The sequence below is a fragment of the Manis javanica genome, chromosome 4 (genome assembly GCF_040802235.1).
Source record: "Manis javanica isolate MJ-LG chromosome 4, MJ_LKY, whole genome shotgun sequence".
Lineage (NCBI taxonomy): Eukaryota > Metazoa > Chordata > Mammalia > Pholidota > Manidae > Manis > Manis javanica.
In genome coordinates, this window is record NC_133159.1 from 167,405,377 (window position 1) to 167,422,845 (window position 17,469).

General features: G+C 54.0%; 1 protein-coding gene across 1 annotated transcript; it reads right to left on the bottom strand.

The window, feature by feature from the left end:
• Positions 1-8,254: 8,254 nt before the first annotated feature.
• Positions 8,255-10,456, bottom strand: SPPL2C (signal peptide peptidase like 2C). The gene is given in 2 exon segments (XM_017670667.2): positions 8,255-8,584; positions 8,587-10,456. Coding segments are annotated over 2 exon segments (2,043 nt in total). The 5' UTR covers positions 10,403-10,456; the 3' UTR covers positions 8,255-8,357.
• Positions 10,457-17,469: the final 7,013 nt, after the last annotated feature.

Below are 17,469 nucleotides of genomic sequence, written 5' to 3' on the forward strand. Positions count from 1 at the left end.
TGAGGGATCTTGTTAAAATTCAGATTCTGGCAACCCTTTGTACTACCTGACGCTGCTCTCCTTGGCCTCTATCTCCAGCCGCAGCTGATTGAACCAGGTATAGACACCTGAGTCCAGGGCCCATGGGCTCACCAGCAGCCAGTGACAGCATCCTGACCAGACAGAGTAAGTCTAAGCCAAGTTGATTACCTCCCTTGAGATTCTGAATGGTGTCCAAATGGAGACCACTGCCCACTGGTGGTGATCCCATCACCCCACTGGTGGTGCTGAGAGACCGTCATGCAGTTGGGGCAGGTACCACAGTGGGCCAAGGGCAGAGTGAGTGCGCAGAGGCAGCTGGCTCAGGGAGGGGAGGGGAGGAAGTGGATGTGCAGAGACCATGCAGCCGGGAGGGGCAGGATGCGGCTCTGCTTGCTGATGGTTTTCCAATTCCCAGTTCCCATGAGCCCCAACGGGGCCGCTAGCCCTTGTGTTCTGAGAAAGCCAGCATCCTTCCAATAAGCTCCTCTTTTTTGCTTGAGACACTTTGAGCAGTTGTTCCTTGGAGCCACAAGTGCCTTAATTAGTCAGAAGTCTCTGCCCATCTCCACCTGCTCCTGATGGCAAAACCCCAAGTCAGGAACTGTATCCTGTTGACTTGCTGTCTCCAGGACCTTGGACAGGGCCTTGCCCGGGTGTGGGGTGGGGATGCTGGAGAGGGTGGAAGGCATCTGAGTGGATGCCATGTGCATAGGAATTAGGGGAAGCTGGAAGGAGCACATTCCGAGTGAGTGGAACAGTGGGGCAGAAGCATGGAGAGAGGCTGAGCATGTGTGGAGAGCTATACACACAGGGTGGCTGGGTGCTGCTACGAGGCAAGGTTGGCTGGTGGGGAAAGGTGATCTAAAATGGCCTTAAACACCAGGCCAAGAAGCTGGGTTTGGTTTCACAGATGGTAGGGAGTCATTCAAGGTCTTTCAGCTGGAGGGACATGACCAAGAAGAGTTTTTCTCTTTTCTTAAACAAGGATCCTATTAGCCCAGGTGAGGGTTGAAATAAGTCTGTAAAAATAGGAAGAAGAAAATGGATCCCAGAGATCTTAGTGCAGAATCAACAGGAAATGGTAACTCACTGGACATTTTGTGAAGCCCCAGAATGGAGAGCATTTTGTTAATAAAGCCAGAATATGGAAATAAAGACCCAACCTCACTATTAATCAAGAGATATGTGAATTCAAAGAGATGCAGTGTTTCATTGTACCAAATTAGCAAAGATGCTGGTGAGGGTGAGGTAAAATGGTCACTTCCATATTATCAAGCATCCACAGAGGATAGATTGACAAACAAGTTTTGGTAAGTAATTTAGCAAAATGAATTACAACCTTTAAAGATTTTCATATCCCTAGTTTCCTGGAAATAAAACTAGTAGATCTAAAAGAAATCCTCTAAAATACATAAATAAATTTTCAGCCAAATACATTCGTTACGGTGCTGTAGGAAACAGACCACACATCCAATAAGACATTTTGAGAACTATGTAATTATATCCAGTGTGGAAACTGCATAGCCCATTCCAAACAAAGGTTCTAAGATTATATAGAGTATTTCTAGCAAAATACCAATGTGTATATACAATTTGATTATAACTATGAAAATGAAACACACATAAAAACCTATGAATGGAAAAAATGGCTGAATGAACTATACCAAAAATTTAACAGTAATAGCGCTTTTTTTCATCTGTGCTTTCCTCTTTTTCTCCAAAGTACAATAAAATAACAGCAAAACAAGTTCCTGAAGCCTGATATAGTGGCCTGAATGCAGAGCACACACATGTGCTATTACAACCAAGACCCCAATTCCCGCCTCTCCTTCACTGACTCCCCTGTACCTGGCTCTCCCCTGCAGGAAGGAACATATGGTCAGAGACTGGGAGTTTTGCTGTTTTTCTGGGTCTTTATTTTCTCTGCTTTGCGAGAAGTTTAATTCTCAAGTGCAATGCAGGACACACAGTCAGCCTGTGACATGGATGTCTGTTGACCAGTGTATTTGTTTCTTGGGGCTGCTATAACAAATTACCATGAACTTGGTGGCTTAAAACAACAGACATTTATTATCTCAGAGCTCTTGGGGCCAGATATCTGAAATCTGTCACAGATCCAAAATCAAGGGGTCAGCAGACTGATGCTCCTCCTGGGGGCTGTAGCGGGGAATCCCCGTCATTTTCCTCTTCCAGCCTCTGGTGGCTGCTGGCAGTCCTCGGCTTGTGGCCACATCACTCTGGTCTCTGCTTCCATCATCCCATTGCCCCTCCACTTCTGTGTGTGTAATTCTCCTCTGCCTCCCCCTCATGAGGATTCTTGAGATTACATTTGGAGCCAAGTCAGATAATACAGAATGATCTCCCTAGCTCACTGCCCTTGACTTAATCACATCTGCAAAGTCGTTTTTCCCTCCTCCATATAAGGTAACATTCACAGTCAGGGATCAGGATGCTTGTATTAGATTTTGGTGGGGAGGCCAGTGATAGGCCAAGTCAACAAAGCATATTCAATTCACCACAGTTGGTTTTAAAGACTCAGGGAAGTGGGTTGAGGCCAGCCCAGCCTTGGCTCTCCCTCTATGGCTGCAGGAGTAGAGAGCCCACAACCAAACCTGGGCTGTGAAGGACAAGGATTCTCAGGAGGGCTGCATCTCCCGCCCAAGCTCACGGTGTCTGTCAGAAATGCAGGTGGCGGCGAGGCTTTGCCCAGGGTGGGTTATGAAGGGTTGAAGATTTTGCCCAGATCAGTTCTTTTCACTCTGGACTCAGGGGCCTCCTGCTCTAAGAAGACTAAAAGTGTGGGAGGAAGTGGGACCTCATGAAACCACCTCTGAAAGGCAAATGCCTGTGTCTGAGGTTTCCTGTTCCTGAAAGATTCCAGGGTCAGTTTCTAGGTGCTTTGTTGTCTTGGCCTATCACTGGCTGGCTGTGTGACCTTGGGCAGACCACTTTCCCTCTCTGTCCTCAGTTCTGGAGAGTTCTGGAAGGTCTCTGGAGGCTCTGCCAACACCTCACTCAGACCTTACATACCACTCTCCCTCACAATCTTCTCCACCACTCAAGGCCTTAAGAGGCTCGGGGAGCTGCTTGAAGGCATTTTTCAGAACAATTCCTCCGAATTTTAGCAGCCCAGCATTCTCCCAGTACCAGCCTCAGCTTGCCTTTTTGGCCTCCCTCCCTGGGGACTCTCTGAGACTGTGTCCCATGATCGTGGGTGGGCTCAGGGGGTGAGTGTGAGACTGGACTCAGGCTCCCCTGCCTGGAAGAGCTCTAGACCAGAGAGCAAGAGTAGGTCCTGGGAAGAGTTACTCCTAAAGATAAAACTAAGCCTTTGGAAAGTAAACCAGTAGTAGCAGAGATTTGTTTGCAGACAAAATGAATAATCGCTGCTGTGAGCGTGGGAAGGGGCATCTGTGGGACTACAAGGACAAGAATTGGGTCTGGGGCTTTGTGGTAGGAGGCCAATATGGGGAGTCAGCCCCACCCCAACAATGGCCCAAGTGCAGGTGGCCTGACGCTACCAGGCGGGTAAGCGTCAGGGCACACATCATCCTCAAGCTTTGTGCTGGGGCTACTTCAGTTCATAAAATACCAAAGTACGCTCAGTCCCTTCTCCAGGACACATACACCATCCAAGGGTTAACCTTGGGTCCATTAGGGGCTTCAGAACTTTGCAGATGGGTAGATTAATATATATCTTTTGACTATCACCCCTGATAGTAATTACTCCAATGTTCCCCCGTGGAATGCCCCTGGCTGCCCTTAGGATGATGCCACCTGCACTTATCCTACGGACCAGCAGGTGGCAGCACATAGAGCTTAAAGTTCAGAGTTGCAGGAAAAGGAAGGCTCCAAACCTTCTGCCTTTCTGTCTGCAGGGGGACCCCTCTTCTTGACTCTGATGGTGTCCCAGCTCACACACCCATCAACCCACATATACCACATCCCTCTGGGCATGGACTGGCGACACCCAGGGAAAAGGATGACTGCACTTCTGGGAGCTCGACCCTGAGGAGCCGTAAGCTGACTTGGGAAAGAGGCGTGTGGGGATATGCAAGGCCGTCCTCGAAACTCATGCTCCCTAAGCTGGGCGTCATGTAATAAGATAATGTGTATATCCAACCTGTTACTGCTTGGCAAACACAGACTGCAAATGCACATACCTCACCTCACTGAATCCTTACAAACTACCCACAAGGTGAGTCTTAGCAACCCAGTTTACAGATGAGGATATCAAGGCACAGAGGGGTGCTTCAGTTGCCTAGTGTCACGTGTCAAATGAATAACAATGCTGGGCTTTGAGATTCCAGGGCCCTGGGTCTCAGGTGACTCAAAGTCCAGCTGTGTCCTTCGGCACTGGCTGAGGAGATGATGCTGAAGGAGATGGCTTCCTCGTCAGGCAATGCACACAACTACTTCTCCATGCGAATGGAGGGTATACCTACTGGGGCACAGGGTAAAGGAGTGGCAGCCTCAGAGCTTTCCTGGGAGGCACACCAGGGTGTGCGCAGGGGAGCTGGTTCCAGCAGAAGACCAGAGTTGTGTTCTATTTCCACTGTCGAATTGCTGTGTGCCCTTCAGCAGGTCCTGACCCTCTCTGAGCTTTCTTTTCCTTGTCATTGGATTAGAGCATCTCAGGGGTCCTGCTGGTTTGCACTATCCAGGGAACACAGAAGCTCCAGCACCAAACTCTTCACTGGCTAAAAAGAACTAAGGCTGCGACAATGCAACTCACAAGGTTCTGGCTGGGATTAAATGAGGCTGCAAAGAGAAATGCTGGGCAGCCTGAGCCAAGCACAGCCCCAGAGCTGAGTCTGGGCCACCTGGAGTCCTGGGTGTGGCCTCGGGGGATCTATTCCTGCCCTGTTTCTGCCCCGAGTTAGGTCTCACCTGTAATAGGCTGGACTCTCCAGGAAGCAGATGCCAAGATAGAGTTAGGAGTGCAAAAGGAGGGGAGGAAGCAGGCAGGACAAGGGGGGCCATCAGACCGGGCTGCAGGCCTGCCACCAGCTCTGCTAGCCCCGTGGGGCCCCAGGACAAAGGCCACCTGTTAGAGGTGGCAATGGCCAGGCTCTCCTACTGCTGCCTTTGCTCTGTCATTAGCTGGCCATCCATGTCCACCATCTCCCTGAAGAGCCACTAGGGCTGGAAAGCAGAGGCAGCCCCTGGGGGAGGCCAGCTGCCCTCCCTGAAGGGGGATCTGAGCCTGGGTCTCAGTGCCCACCTGACCAGGAAAGGGCCACCCTGCCCTCTGGGGTGGGAAATGCAGGCATAGCACCTCCTCCCACCCCAGCCCGTGCACACCTGACAGGGAACGGCTGGGTCTGAAGGAAACAGCAGCAGCAGGGCAGAGCCGTGTATGTGTGGGTCGGGGTGGGAGGGTGTACATAGGTGTTTTCGTTTGTTCAGTACAGGGGCCTGTGAAGGTGTCTGTACACACATGGAGGTGTTTGCACATGCAAGCGTGCCTGAAGGTGCAGTACAGGTGTGCACACATGTCCATAGATGTGCAGTGGACATCTGCACATCTGCAGTTGGGGGCTGCCAGCTCTGGGCACCTTTGACAGGTGGCAGCTGGGTCCAACTGCCTGGATTCAGCCCAGTCCCTGGGAAGGTGACAGGTAAAGTGAGGCAGGGCCCACAGCTGCAAGACTCTGGCTCTGGGGTCAGGGCAGGAGCAGGGGACACCTCCCACCCCCATCAGAGAACAGCAACACTACAAGATTCTGGAGCCCAGGCTCAGCTACTTCCCTATAAGGTTTAATTCTTGCCATAGCCCCTGAGGTAGGCAGTACTGTTCTTTGCATTTTGTAGATAAAATGCTCTCTGAATGTTTGCTCTTTGGGGTAAAGCAGTGAGGAGAGTTGGACTCTCTCTTCCCTGAATCTGTGGTGTTTGGATGTGGACGGAGGAAGGGGGCCTTTCCTCCTCAGACCCCCACCTTGAGAATCCTCTCCGTGGAGGCAGTCATCAGCCCCATGGCAGGGAACTCTAGTCCAGTGTTCTCAAAACCACCCTGGCTGCAAATTCCTGGGACAGAGGATTTCCTTTGTCCCCTAATCTGGTGGTAAGGGGGGCTGAGAGCCCTTGGTTCTGTCCAGCCCTCCCCTTTGGGCCTGGCAGAGGGGTGTAGCCCACCCCTGGCGGGCCCAGTGACGCAGATCAGCAGTGGGGAGGCCACCCAGGCTGGGGGTGAGCCAGGGCCTGCGGAGGCCCCTCTGTCCAGGCCAGATGGCCTCTGGCTCCAGTGGGTGGGGCTGCCAACACCTCCGGTCAGGGTCCTGGCCCGGGTTCCTCACTCTGCCCTTGTCCAGCCATTTGCTGAGGGGACGAGTGAGTGGGGCTTTCTTTGAGATGCCCATTCCCTGAAGCCCCACCACTGGGCTCCTTATTCCTGACCCCAGCATCCGACCAGACTCCTCAGAGTCTCATCTCCACACTGACCAAGGGCCTGCAGGAACCCAGAGAGGTGGCCTGGGCAGTGGGGCCTTCCCTCGTGGTGTCCCCTTTTCCTCTGTGGTTCAGGCTGGATCAGCTCCTCATTCATTCATTCACTCATTCATTCCTCCAACAAACGTAAACCGAGTGTCTGCTACATGCCAGGATCTGTTCTGGGCCCTGGAACTGTGCAGATGAGTAAGACAGGTCAGTCCCTGCCCTCATGAGGCTAATGCTTGCCTTGGGGAGATGAGAAAACTAGCAAGCAGGGTGGACAGTAACGTGGTTGAGGCTGGAGGCTGCTTTAGAATGGGTCATCAAGGAAGGCCTCCCCAAGGAGGGGGCATCTGAGCCAGGGCTGGGAGAGGCCAACCCAGCCTGGGGGTGGGAGGAGCAGGTGGAGGAGCCAGCACCTGGGAGGGCCCTGCTGGGGGAAGATGGGTGTGGGGTCTGGTGTGTGCTCACTCATGGTGGTAGAAGCAGGAATGCTGGTTGCGGAGGGAACGAAGTCAGGGCCGGAACGCAAAGGCCTTGCAGGAGTTGGATATGATTCTGAAAGGCTCTCACAAAGTGGAGCAATATAAGCAGAGTTAATATTCATACAGCTGTTCCTCCATGCAGGGCATTGTGTCAATCACCTTACATAAAGCCAACTCATCCAGATGTCCCCAAAACCCTACGGTAGGTCCCATTATCATCCCATTTTACTGATGAAGAAATGAAGACACTGAGAGATCAAGTCACTTGCTCAGTGACACACGACAGGTCAGTGGTAGAGCTGGCATTTCCAGTGAGCAGCTGGTTCCAGAACACTACCTCTTGGGATATGATTCCCTCACCTCCAACACAGCCTCTTCCAGGAAGCCTTCCCTTGCCCCAGAGTTTGTTTGCTCTGCTGAAGCAATATATAAACATACCATAAGACCTAAAAAACGCTGGGATTCACAAGGGGTCATCCTGTACCTGCCCCTGCCTGCCGGCAGGTAGACATGGTATTATAAGTCCCATTTTGAAGATAAGACTACTGAGGCCCAAAGGGGTAAAGAGACTTGTCCATATCAAAGTCAGCGAGGGAAGCATGGGAACTGGAGCCATGGTCTCCTAAAGTCTAAGCTCCCATCTCTCCTTTCTGGTTTTGGGATGATTCTCAGGCTGTTTCTTGTCTGTTTTCCACCTGTCTCCCTTCCCCCAGCCAGACAGCAGCCTTGCTCTGTGCCCACCATGAGGCCATGCACCCAGCAGGGAGTGTCTGCAGATACAACAGGTGGGTGAGTGCAGGAACACGCCAGGCACGGTGCTGCTGCCCAGGGTGCCTTGAGCAGGGATGTTTGGCAGCAAGGACGGATGTGAAGGATGCTTAGGAACATTTTAGTGAGTCTGGGAGCTGGGTTGGGGTATTTCTGTCTGGGATGGGAAGGGCACCTCAGCCAGAAGGAACAGCATGTGCAAAGAGAGGGAGAGGATGTGGCAAGATCAAGGAACAGCAATGGTTCAGTTGGACCTGAGCAGGAGGACAGGATGGGGATGGGGTCTGTCTGCAGGCTAAGGAGCTGGGGCTATGCTCTGGGTGGGAGGTGGGCAGTGAGAGGGGAAGTCCCTGCCCTGGGAGCCCTGGGAGCAAATCCCGACCTTGCTGAATAATGCTGAGCAAGCCATGTGCCCTCTCTGAGCCTGTTTCCCCCTCTGCACCATTTGGGGATGGCACCCATCCTAAGGACCCATCTGGGCCGTGCATAGACTCATTCCATGGATTGCTGCTTTCTTACAGTCCTAACAAAGAGGCTCTGTTGGGTAGATATGGGATATTTTTAATGCCCTGATTTCTTTTTGCCACGTGTGGCTTTGCTCTGTGCTATTTTACCAGCCCTTCTGGAGGCACGTGTCCCAGGTGCCCCATTTCACAGAGGAGCTTGGGTTGACATGCTCGTCTTTACCTTCAAGCCCTTCCTCTTGTGGAGCCCCATCCAGGGCCGGCCAGCATCATGGGCCTGGGCCTGGGCATGAGTGGGGCCCAGCTCTGAGGGCCGTGGCACCAGCAGCATCAGTGGTACTGGCATGGCTACTGGCATCAGTGGCATTAGCTGCTCTGAGGCCCCAGGGCAGGCTTGGGGCAGCTCATCAGGCCCAGGCTGGCATCACTCCAGCCCTTGGAGCTGTCACTGTGGCCATCCAGCCCAGTGGCTTCCTCCTCGGATATGGTAACAGTCTCGGGTGCGTCCTTCCCAAGGTTGCTGTTTAAGACCCCTGCTGAGTGGTCAGCGGCCCCCTCAGACTTGCTAGTTGTGTGGACATCTGTTGCATCCTGCTTTGGCTCAGGGCCAACCGAAGGGTCAGCACAGAGCCCTGCCACAGGCTGGGTGGGTGTCTTGGCTCTGCCCTGGCCAGTCCAGAAGAGGGTGAGCTCTTGGCGGCAGGCAGCCATGGCCAGGCTGGTGAGCAGGGTGCTGGACACCAGGTAGAGCAGGGCAGGCTGGCCCATCTGCATGAGGGCCGTGGTGATGAAAGTGACCAGCAGGCCCACAGCATAGGCTGCAGTGCTGGCCAGGAAGTAGACCTGGCGTGAGTGGATTCGCACATCAAAGCGATGGCAGTAGGCTACCAGAAAGCCCGGGACCACGATGTCACCAAAGCCAAGGATGGAGAAGGGCCGGTCACACAGGGTCAAGGCTGAGAAGCTCAGCCGGGGCACTCTGAGCACCATGGGCAGCCTCTCATGGCTCAGGGAATCTGCCGGGCCTGCGGCTACCTCCACCATGATGCTCTCGCCAGTCCTGGTAAGGAGGGGCGTGACAAAGACGAAGAAGACATCAAAGGCCAGCAGGGCCAACAGGAAGGAGGTGCAGTTCTTGAATGTGGGCAGCCGCACGCGTTGCAGCACGAAAAGGCAGTAGGTCATGCCCAGCGTGTCCTGCAGGAGCCATGCCCAGCGGTCCTCATTGCGGTAGGCAACCCAGAGGACAGTCACCACCGTGCACAGGCCAGCCAGCAGTGGCAGCTGCAGACAGGCCCAGCAGTCAGGCAAGGGCCGCTGGCATTGCTGCAGGGGCGGGAGGTGCACCAGGGGCGTGAGGCAGCTGTAGAGGCCAGTGCCCGCACCCAGGCTGAAGATGGCGATCATGACATAGACGAAGCTGTCGTAGAAGAAATAGAGTAGCAGCAGGATGGAGCTGGACATGGTGAGCACCGTGCCCATCGTGGCTGGCGTGAAGTCCACTGGTGCATCTTCGTCTTCCTCCTGCCCTCCCTGGGCTGCCATTGCTGCCCGCTGATTGTGCCCACCAGGCCCTCCTCCTCTGCGGGCTCGGCGCTGCCCCAGCTGGTCAGCCTCAGTCAGGCCAGCCCAGTAGCCGCCAGCAGCCACAGTGCCTACAGCCAGGATGAAGATGACCACCATGTTGTAGTCGAGAACAGGCTCTGGGGGTGCGTACAAGGCCACGTGGACCACGGCACTGCCCCGGGCGTGGCTGAGGATGTCGAGCATGTCACTGTAGCGGAGCACAGCCACGGGGATGGTGAGGTCTGGCAGGGACTTGTGGGGGGCCTGGGACACAAGGGTGGTGTCTGAGCACTGCTGGCTGCTGACCTGGCTCACGATGAGCAGCCCGTGGGCGCCTTGGCTTTGAGCCAGCCAGCCCTTGGCATACAGGCTGCAGTTGCCCTGCATGACCATGGTGGAGGCCCGGTGGAGGGGCCGCCGGCCAGGGAAGCCATACTGGGCCCGGTGGGAGGAGTCCTTGCCTGGGCATGAGGGTGCCATGGTGCCATCACACAGGGGCAGGAGTGGGGCGTGGTTCAGGTCCCGGGGTAGGGTGATGTAGTCGGAGCTGAGCAGGATGCAGTAGTCCTTGCTCCAGTTCTCTGACACCACGTGGACCACGCCGTGCTCCCCCGGGGCCATGGCGCTGGAGAGGAGGAGGAGGAGGAGGAGACCCAGGCGTGCCATCCTCCTCAGCCACCTGGCATGGTGTCCCAGTGTGGCAGTGACCCTCAGTCCATTTCCTGCCCCCGGGGATAAGGGTGTGGGAGGGTGTGGCCCTCTGTCACAGAGCAGCGCTGCCTCCCCCCTGGAAACCAGAGCCACACCTACTAGTCACAATAGAGCTGTGAAGCCTGGGCCCAGGGCACTGCTGCCGAGCCCCGGGCTCCTCTCAGGATCCTGTCCCCCAACCCTGCCTCCAGTAGAGAGGTCATCTGGGCCCCTCTCTGCTCAGCATCCAGGGGTCTGGACCCGGTGATTTGAAATAAGAGGTGGGAGGATGGGGTTGAGGGTCCCAGATGGGATCCTAGACCATGCCTCTTACCCACTGGAGAACCTGGGCAGATGCCTCTCCTCCCTGTGCCTATTTCTTATCTACAAAGCAATGAAGACTTGGGACTGGAGAATTTCTAAGGGCCCTGGGAGCCCTGAACTCAGTGATATTGTGCACTTTTATTGAGCACTTATATATACCAGGTACTTTATCTGTACTTATTACACCCTTGCCAGAAGGTAGTACTACACCTACCCGGCCTGAAGCTGCATGCTGTCCTTCAAAATCCATGCCCCTTTCTACTGGAATGTGACCAGAATTTCATTTCCAGCCTCCCTTGGAGTTAGGAATGGTCACATGGCCAAGTTCTTGCCAATGAAATTGAGCCGTAATAATGTGAGCCTGGACAGAGGCCCTGGGGCTCCTTGTCCATTTCTCCTTTATTTTTGCACAAGTCATGGACAAGCCATTGACTTTGCAGAGGAGGACATTGTCTTAAGGGATGGGGAGAAAGGAAGCAAAAGGAACCGGGCCCTGATGTCTGCATGGAGGAGTGGCATGGATCACCGAGGACTGTTAGGGGGAGGCATCACCTTCCTTAAGCCGGTGGCTGATTGTGGATCTCTTTGGTCTGGCAACTTAACCTTTCCCAAGTACCCCCACTTTATGGGTGAATAAACCCAGGGCTCAGGAAGCCCAGCCCCGGGACACAGGTCCGGCGCTCACACCGGACACACCTCTGAGGCCTCGCCTGTCCGGGAACTGCGCTGCCCCCTGCTTCAGGCCTCCTGGCTGTGTGGCTCTGCTCCCTGCCCCCTGCCTGCTCTTGTCCTCAGGCCTGAGCACCAACATAGTCTCTGCCACAACATCCAGGAGAAAATAGGCCTCCTCCTTAGCATGGCATTACCCACAACTCAGGCTTTCCCTTCTTCATGGCGCTCGCCACAGGCTCAGGTTTTTGTTTTCTTTGCCTCATTTTCTGACTCCCGCTGGTCAAGTTCCGTGAGGACAGAGGACCTGTTCTATCTGCTGCTCTCAGATTCTGGAATAGAAGGTGAAGCTCAGAAGTATGTGTGTGATCTGGGGGGAGGGACCCTGTTTCGCAGTGTAAGGGACCAAGGTGCAGGGCAGTGAAGGGACTTCTCCAGGTGACCCATGAGCGGTGGAGAGGAGAGTCAAGCGCAGCCTGGGTGAGGAGCTTCTGTCTAGCCTGGCACTGTCTGTGCTGAGCGCTCAAGGGACAGCCGACTGCAGGGGTGGCCCACTTATCCCAGATGGCCGGGCCTGGGTAGGAGATGGGTTTATTGAGAAAGTCAGTTAAAGAGGGGAATCACTAAAAAGTCACCTACACACTTTACACTCTGTGTTAGTCCTTGGCTGCCTTACCAGGTGATGGTGGGTGCTTACAACAGCAGAAGTTTATTCTTTCACAGGCGGGAGGCTGGAAGTCCGCTGTGGACTAAATGTCTGTGCACCGCCCACCCCCAGTTCATATGTTGATATCCTAACCCCGAGTGTGATGATGGTACTTGGACGTAAGGCCTTTGGGAGGTGATCATGTCATGAGGGTGGAGCCCTGGTACATGGGATTGGCTCCCTAAGAGCACTGAGAGAGATGGCCTTGCTTTCCACCATGTGAGGATACAGCCGGAGGCAGCCCGCACAGCAGCTAGGGAGCTTCCTGAGGAACCGAGCACCGGTGCCCTGATCTCAGACTTCCCAGCCTCCATGAGAGATGCAGGCTTGTTGTTGTAGCCACTCAGTCTGTGGTATTTGTTACAGCAGCCCAAGCTGACTGAGACAAAGTTCAAAATCGCGGTGTCAGCAGGGCCATGCCCCCCCACCGAGACTCTGGCTGAGTTCTTCCTTGCCCCTTCCTGATTTTGGGGGCAGCTGGCATTGCTCCAGCCTGTCTCTGCTGTCACACAGCTTTCTCTCTGTGTGCCTCTTGTCTTATAAGGATACGTGAGTCATATTGGATCAGGACCCATCAAATGAAGTTATCTTAATTTGATCACATCTGCAAAGACCATATTTCCAAATAAGGGCATATTTACAGATACCGTTGGTTAGGGCTCCAACATACCATTTTGGAGAACACAATTCAACACATAAACACATTTTATTTTAGCTTCCAAGGACTAAGCAGACAGTCACTGCTCTTTTTGTAAGAACTTCCCTTTGGCGGGTCTCCCCTTACGGGTCCAAGTCGCCTTCCTTGTGAAACTCACCCCAGTGAGTCGCCATCCCCAGCGTCCAGCTTTGGCTTCTCTGAGGTGGAGTGCATGCTGAAAGGACCTGGCAAAGGAGAACCAGGTAGACTTTGCCCATCTCCGGTCACCCAGCTATTTACATCTGTCTCACCAAAACCTAATATGACAGATAGTGTTTTGTATGACTCAGATTGTGTCTTTCAAAGCATTTAAATGAGTTTTTATAAGAGACTTCTCTCCTGATTTGTGCAATTCTATTTCATCCATAGCTATAATATTTGATTAGTTTACAAACAGTAATTACAAGGACAAGTTAGCTGTCAGAAATACATTAGGGAGCAATGACAACAGACGGATGAGTGTCCCGCCAGCCAAGGTGGGGAGAAGCCACAGGGCCCAGGGCAGGAGGCCGCCAGCTGCCCCTCCAGCAGGCTCCCACTGCAGAGGAGGGCCGGTGCGCTGGTTCGGGCCAGTTAGGTAAAAGACTTGGCTTAAATGCTTCTTCTCAGAGTGTAGCAGTGTCCACACTGGGTGCACCCCTCTGTAGCCAAGCACAGCACCCAGATGCTGAGCACAGCCGGGCAGGCCAACCCCTTACTGAGCACTGTGCTAATAAAACTCTGGCCACCCAGATACTGATGTTCAGCTTAGACCCTCACTTGGGGCCCCACTCTCCACGTAGGGAGTCTTAGGTCTCCTCACCAAGGACCAACACACCCTTGGGGTGCCTATTATCAAAAACACAGGTCATAACGAGTGCTGGCAAGGATGTGGAGAAATTAGAACCTTCCCATGTTGCTGGTGGGAATGTCAAATAATGTGGCTTCTGGGGAAAACAGTTTGGTGGTTCCTTGATAAATCAAACATAGTTACCATATGACCCAGCAATTCCAATCCTCGGTATATACCAAAAAGATTGCAAGCAGATGTTCAAAAAAAAACTTGTACATAAATTTCATAGCACACTATTCACAATAACTTGGAACAGGTGGAAAGAACCCCAATGTCCTCCAGCCAATGAATGGATAGTGTGGTCTATCCATACAATGGAATATCATTCAGCCATGAAAAAGAATGAAGTTCTGACACCTTGAAAACCTTGAAAGAACCCAGGCACAAAAAGGACAAATACGGTATGACTCTGCTTTTGTGAAAAATCCAGAATAGGTAAATCTAGAGAGACAGAAAGCAGGGTTGCGGTAGCCAGAGGCTAGAGGAAGGAGGGAGGGTTGGGTGGCAACTGCTTAATGGGTGTGGAGTTCCCATTAGCGTGAAAAAGCTCTGGAACTGCCTAGTGGTGGTGGTTGCACGACATTGTGAGTGCATTAAATGATGCTGAATTGTACATTTTAATGGTAAGTTCTATGTTATATGTATTTTACCATAATTAAAAATAAAGCAAAATAAGACTGACACCAGTCCCTCCAGGGACACTGCTCAGGACAGACCTCGTTTTAGTCCGGACCCTGTCCGACTGGCATGTGCCCTACTTGTGGTTTGGCAACAGGCTGCCCCACAAATAATCTGCTTGCCCTTCCTCCCTGATCTACCCTTGCGCTCCGGTGCCTGGGCTCGGAGGATTCCCCCGAGGTTCATTCTCTCCGAGGCTCTCTTCCTGGGGCCCTCTCAGCGAAGGCTTTTGGGTGTCTGTCCAATCGCTGCTTTTCCAGCAGGTCTTTCCGCATCCTGCCCCCCATGTCCCTAGTCCTGGAATTGCTCTTTGTGATCACGTTGTGCCGTGACAGCACTTGCACTATGCCCTGGTGGGTGCGGTCACATGAGGGGTTGATGCTCTTTGAAGCCACCATCCACTCCCCAGCCTGAGTTTCTGCTCCAAAACTCTGCAACAGGCCCCAGATTCCATACCTTTCCTGGAGGGCATCCATCCCCCTGAATGTGTAGCTTCTGCTCACTCTGTGCCACCCCCCTTAGCTACGGCCTGGGCTCTCAGGCTCGCTGCCCAGGACAGTCCAGGGGCAACGTCTCTGTCCCTGTTTGAGGACCTTGGTGGTGCCAGGAGCATTTACCTTCATTGACTCAGGGCATAGGTGGTAGCAGGCCCGGGCAGCGGTTCTTAGCCCCGTGTGGCAGCTCAGGAAGGGCGGGGAAGGTGTCCAGCTCAGTTGCCTTGCCTCCTGGGCCACTGCAGTCCTAGCTGCATGCCCAAGGATGGCACAGACACCAGAAGGGCCGGATTGCCACCTGCTTCCTCCCCCACTCCCCCAGTAGTGAAGGCAAGGGAGGAAGCAGCTCCCGGCCTGTCCTGCGTCCTTGGCAACCACCCTAGCTGGGTGCCCGCTGCACTCTCCCAGTCTCGTACTAGGTACACTTAGCACGTGGTGCCCACCTCTGCGTCTGCCCCCATCTTCCTTGCCCAAGAAGCAATGTGGCTGAGCAGCAGACCTCTGCCCAGGACCCATGGAGGGGCAGAGGGAGTGGGTGGCAGTCTCGTTGCTAAAGGTGGTCTCTGGAGTTACCTCCAAATGAAGACCTGGTGTTTCCAACATGGTGAGAATTTTGAAAAATATAGATGGTCCAGGTCTCAGCTCCAAGCCTGCCCAGCAGGATCTGCAGAGATTGGGGGCTGTAGAGGGTAGGAGATAGGAAGCGATGGTCTGAGTTGGAGCAGGGACAGGCTGGGGACACTGGGAGGCTGGCAGCTTGTGGCCATCCTGGAGGCTGGGCGGGGTTCAGGGAATGGACCGCCTGAGGCTCACGCTTTGTGGTGCCAACTCCTAGATCTAGCTTTGTCTCTGAATATTGTCTGTTCACAAACTGCAGAAATGGAGGAATTTCCCTAGGCAGGGTGCTGGAGGGGTAGCGAGCAGGGAGGGCTACCCTACAAAGAACTGCTGCACAGGGGTTATACATGGTGGGGCCGAGTGAGGCCAGCCTGGGTTAACAGGCAGCCATGCCACTGCTGTGTGCTCTTGGACAGGTCTCTCCACCTCTCTGGGCTTTGCTTCTCCCATCTAACTGGGGACAACAGCACCTGCCTCATAGTGTGGTGTGAAGAGTAGATGAGATCGTGTGAGTGGCTTAGGAGCGCCTGGTGCCCAGTAAGCAATCAATGATAGTATTGCTGTTGGTGAAATGCAGAAAGCAACCCCCTCTGTTTGGACCAAGACTGAGCAGCTAGGTTTGAAGTCAGGAGGCTGGATGAGGTGATCCCAAGACCCTTGAGCTGGAGGCCACTGGCATCTTTGAATGGGCTGGGCAGAGCCTGGGTGGGTGCAGGGAGACCCACAGAGGCTTCTCGGGGTCTGGGCTGCTTTGTTTGCGGTTAAATGTCATTCAAGAGTGGAGGGGTGGATGATGTTAGGAAGGTGGGGAAGGGGATGCTGGGAGCCAGGATGGACGTCAGAAATCTCATTGCTCTCACCCAACTGGGCTCATTAACTGGACACTGGCTGGATCATTGTTGGGCTGGTCCCATATTCACTTGGGACGTGTCCTCAAGTAGACAATCTGAGATCCTGAGGCCTCTTTGCTGCCCCCTCCTCCCAGAGCTGCTTAATCAGGGCTGACCTCCAGAAAGTAAGCCCCCTGGCTTCATTCAAAGGAAGGAAAGGAAAGGGCCCTGGTCTTGGAGCCAGAAGACCTTTGATCTCAGGGGTCACCAGGTCTGCTTCCTTGGCTGCAAAATGGACTGGTTTCTACCTCCACAAGCTAGTGGAGGATTAGGTAATACATGTTATAAGGGATCTTGTGAATTGCAAAACAATATACAAAATACCCACAATTAAGGTATTATCTGAATCCTAAGACCTCTCTTCCTCCCAGCATATGGTCTTCCCAGATCTGGCTCCCTGGGCATCTGATCCGGCAGCAGCAGAGGGACCAGGGTAACCTGGAGGCAGGGCTGGGGACCCCGGGGTGGAGGCTGTGCTGTCACACTGACGGAGCGTGGGGGTCTGGGCTGGAAAGCCAGATCCCCAGTGTGGTTTTCCCCCCACCGCGCCCTGTGTCGAGGGAGAGTCCCAAGGAGAGATGGGCTCGGGCTGGGAGAGTTTTAGGAGACTGACATTTCTGGGTGTGGCATGGAGAAGAACTCTCCTGGGCTTGAGAGAGGGGTTTGTCCTGAGGTGACCCGCACACTGTAGCTGCCCAGCCCTCACAGTGTGGTGCGGTGTATCTGTTGGCCCACCACACTCACCCACAAGGGACTTATCTTCCTAGCCAACCCTAGCTAGCTGAGTCCCAGGGCAAAGTGATGCTCAGTAGCCCTCTCTGGGGGCTGCCTTCCCCCACAGCCCCAGCACCCAGGGCCCCACTGGCAGTGGAAGGATTAGACTCTGGGCGCCACCCTGCAGCCTGAGGGGCTTAAGTTCTTGGCACCCAGAGGTTCCCACATGTGTCCACAGCAGCAGCTTCTCCCTTACAGCCTGGATGGAAGGAGCCCCAAGGCTCATCTGGACCAGCCCCTGCTGCCCAGGGAACCCCCTGCAGCTTCTGAAGCCACCAACCTTGCCTTGGAGATGTCCTCTAACCACCTTCCGGAGCTGGCAGCTCTGAGCTTTGCAGTCAGCAGCTGGGCCGGGTCCTGG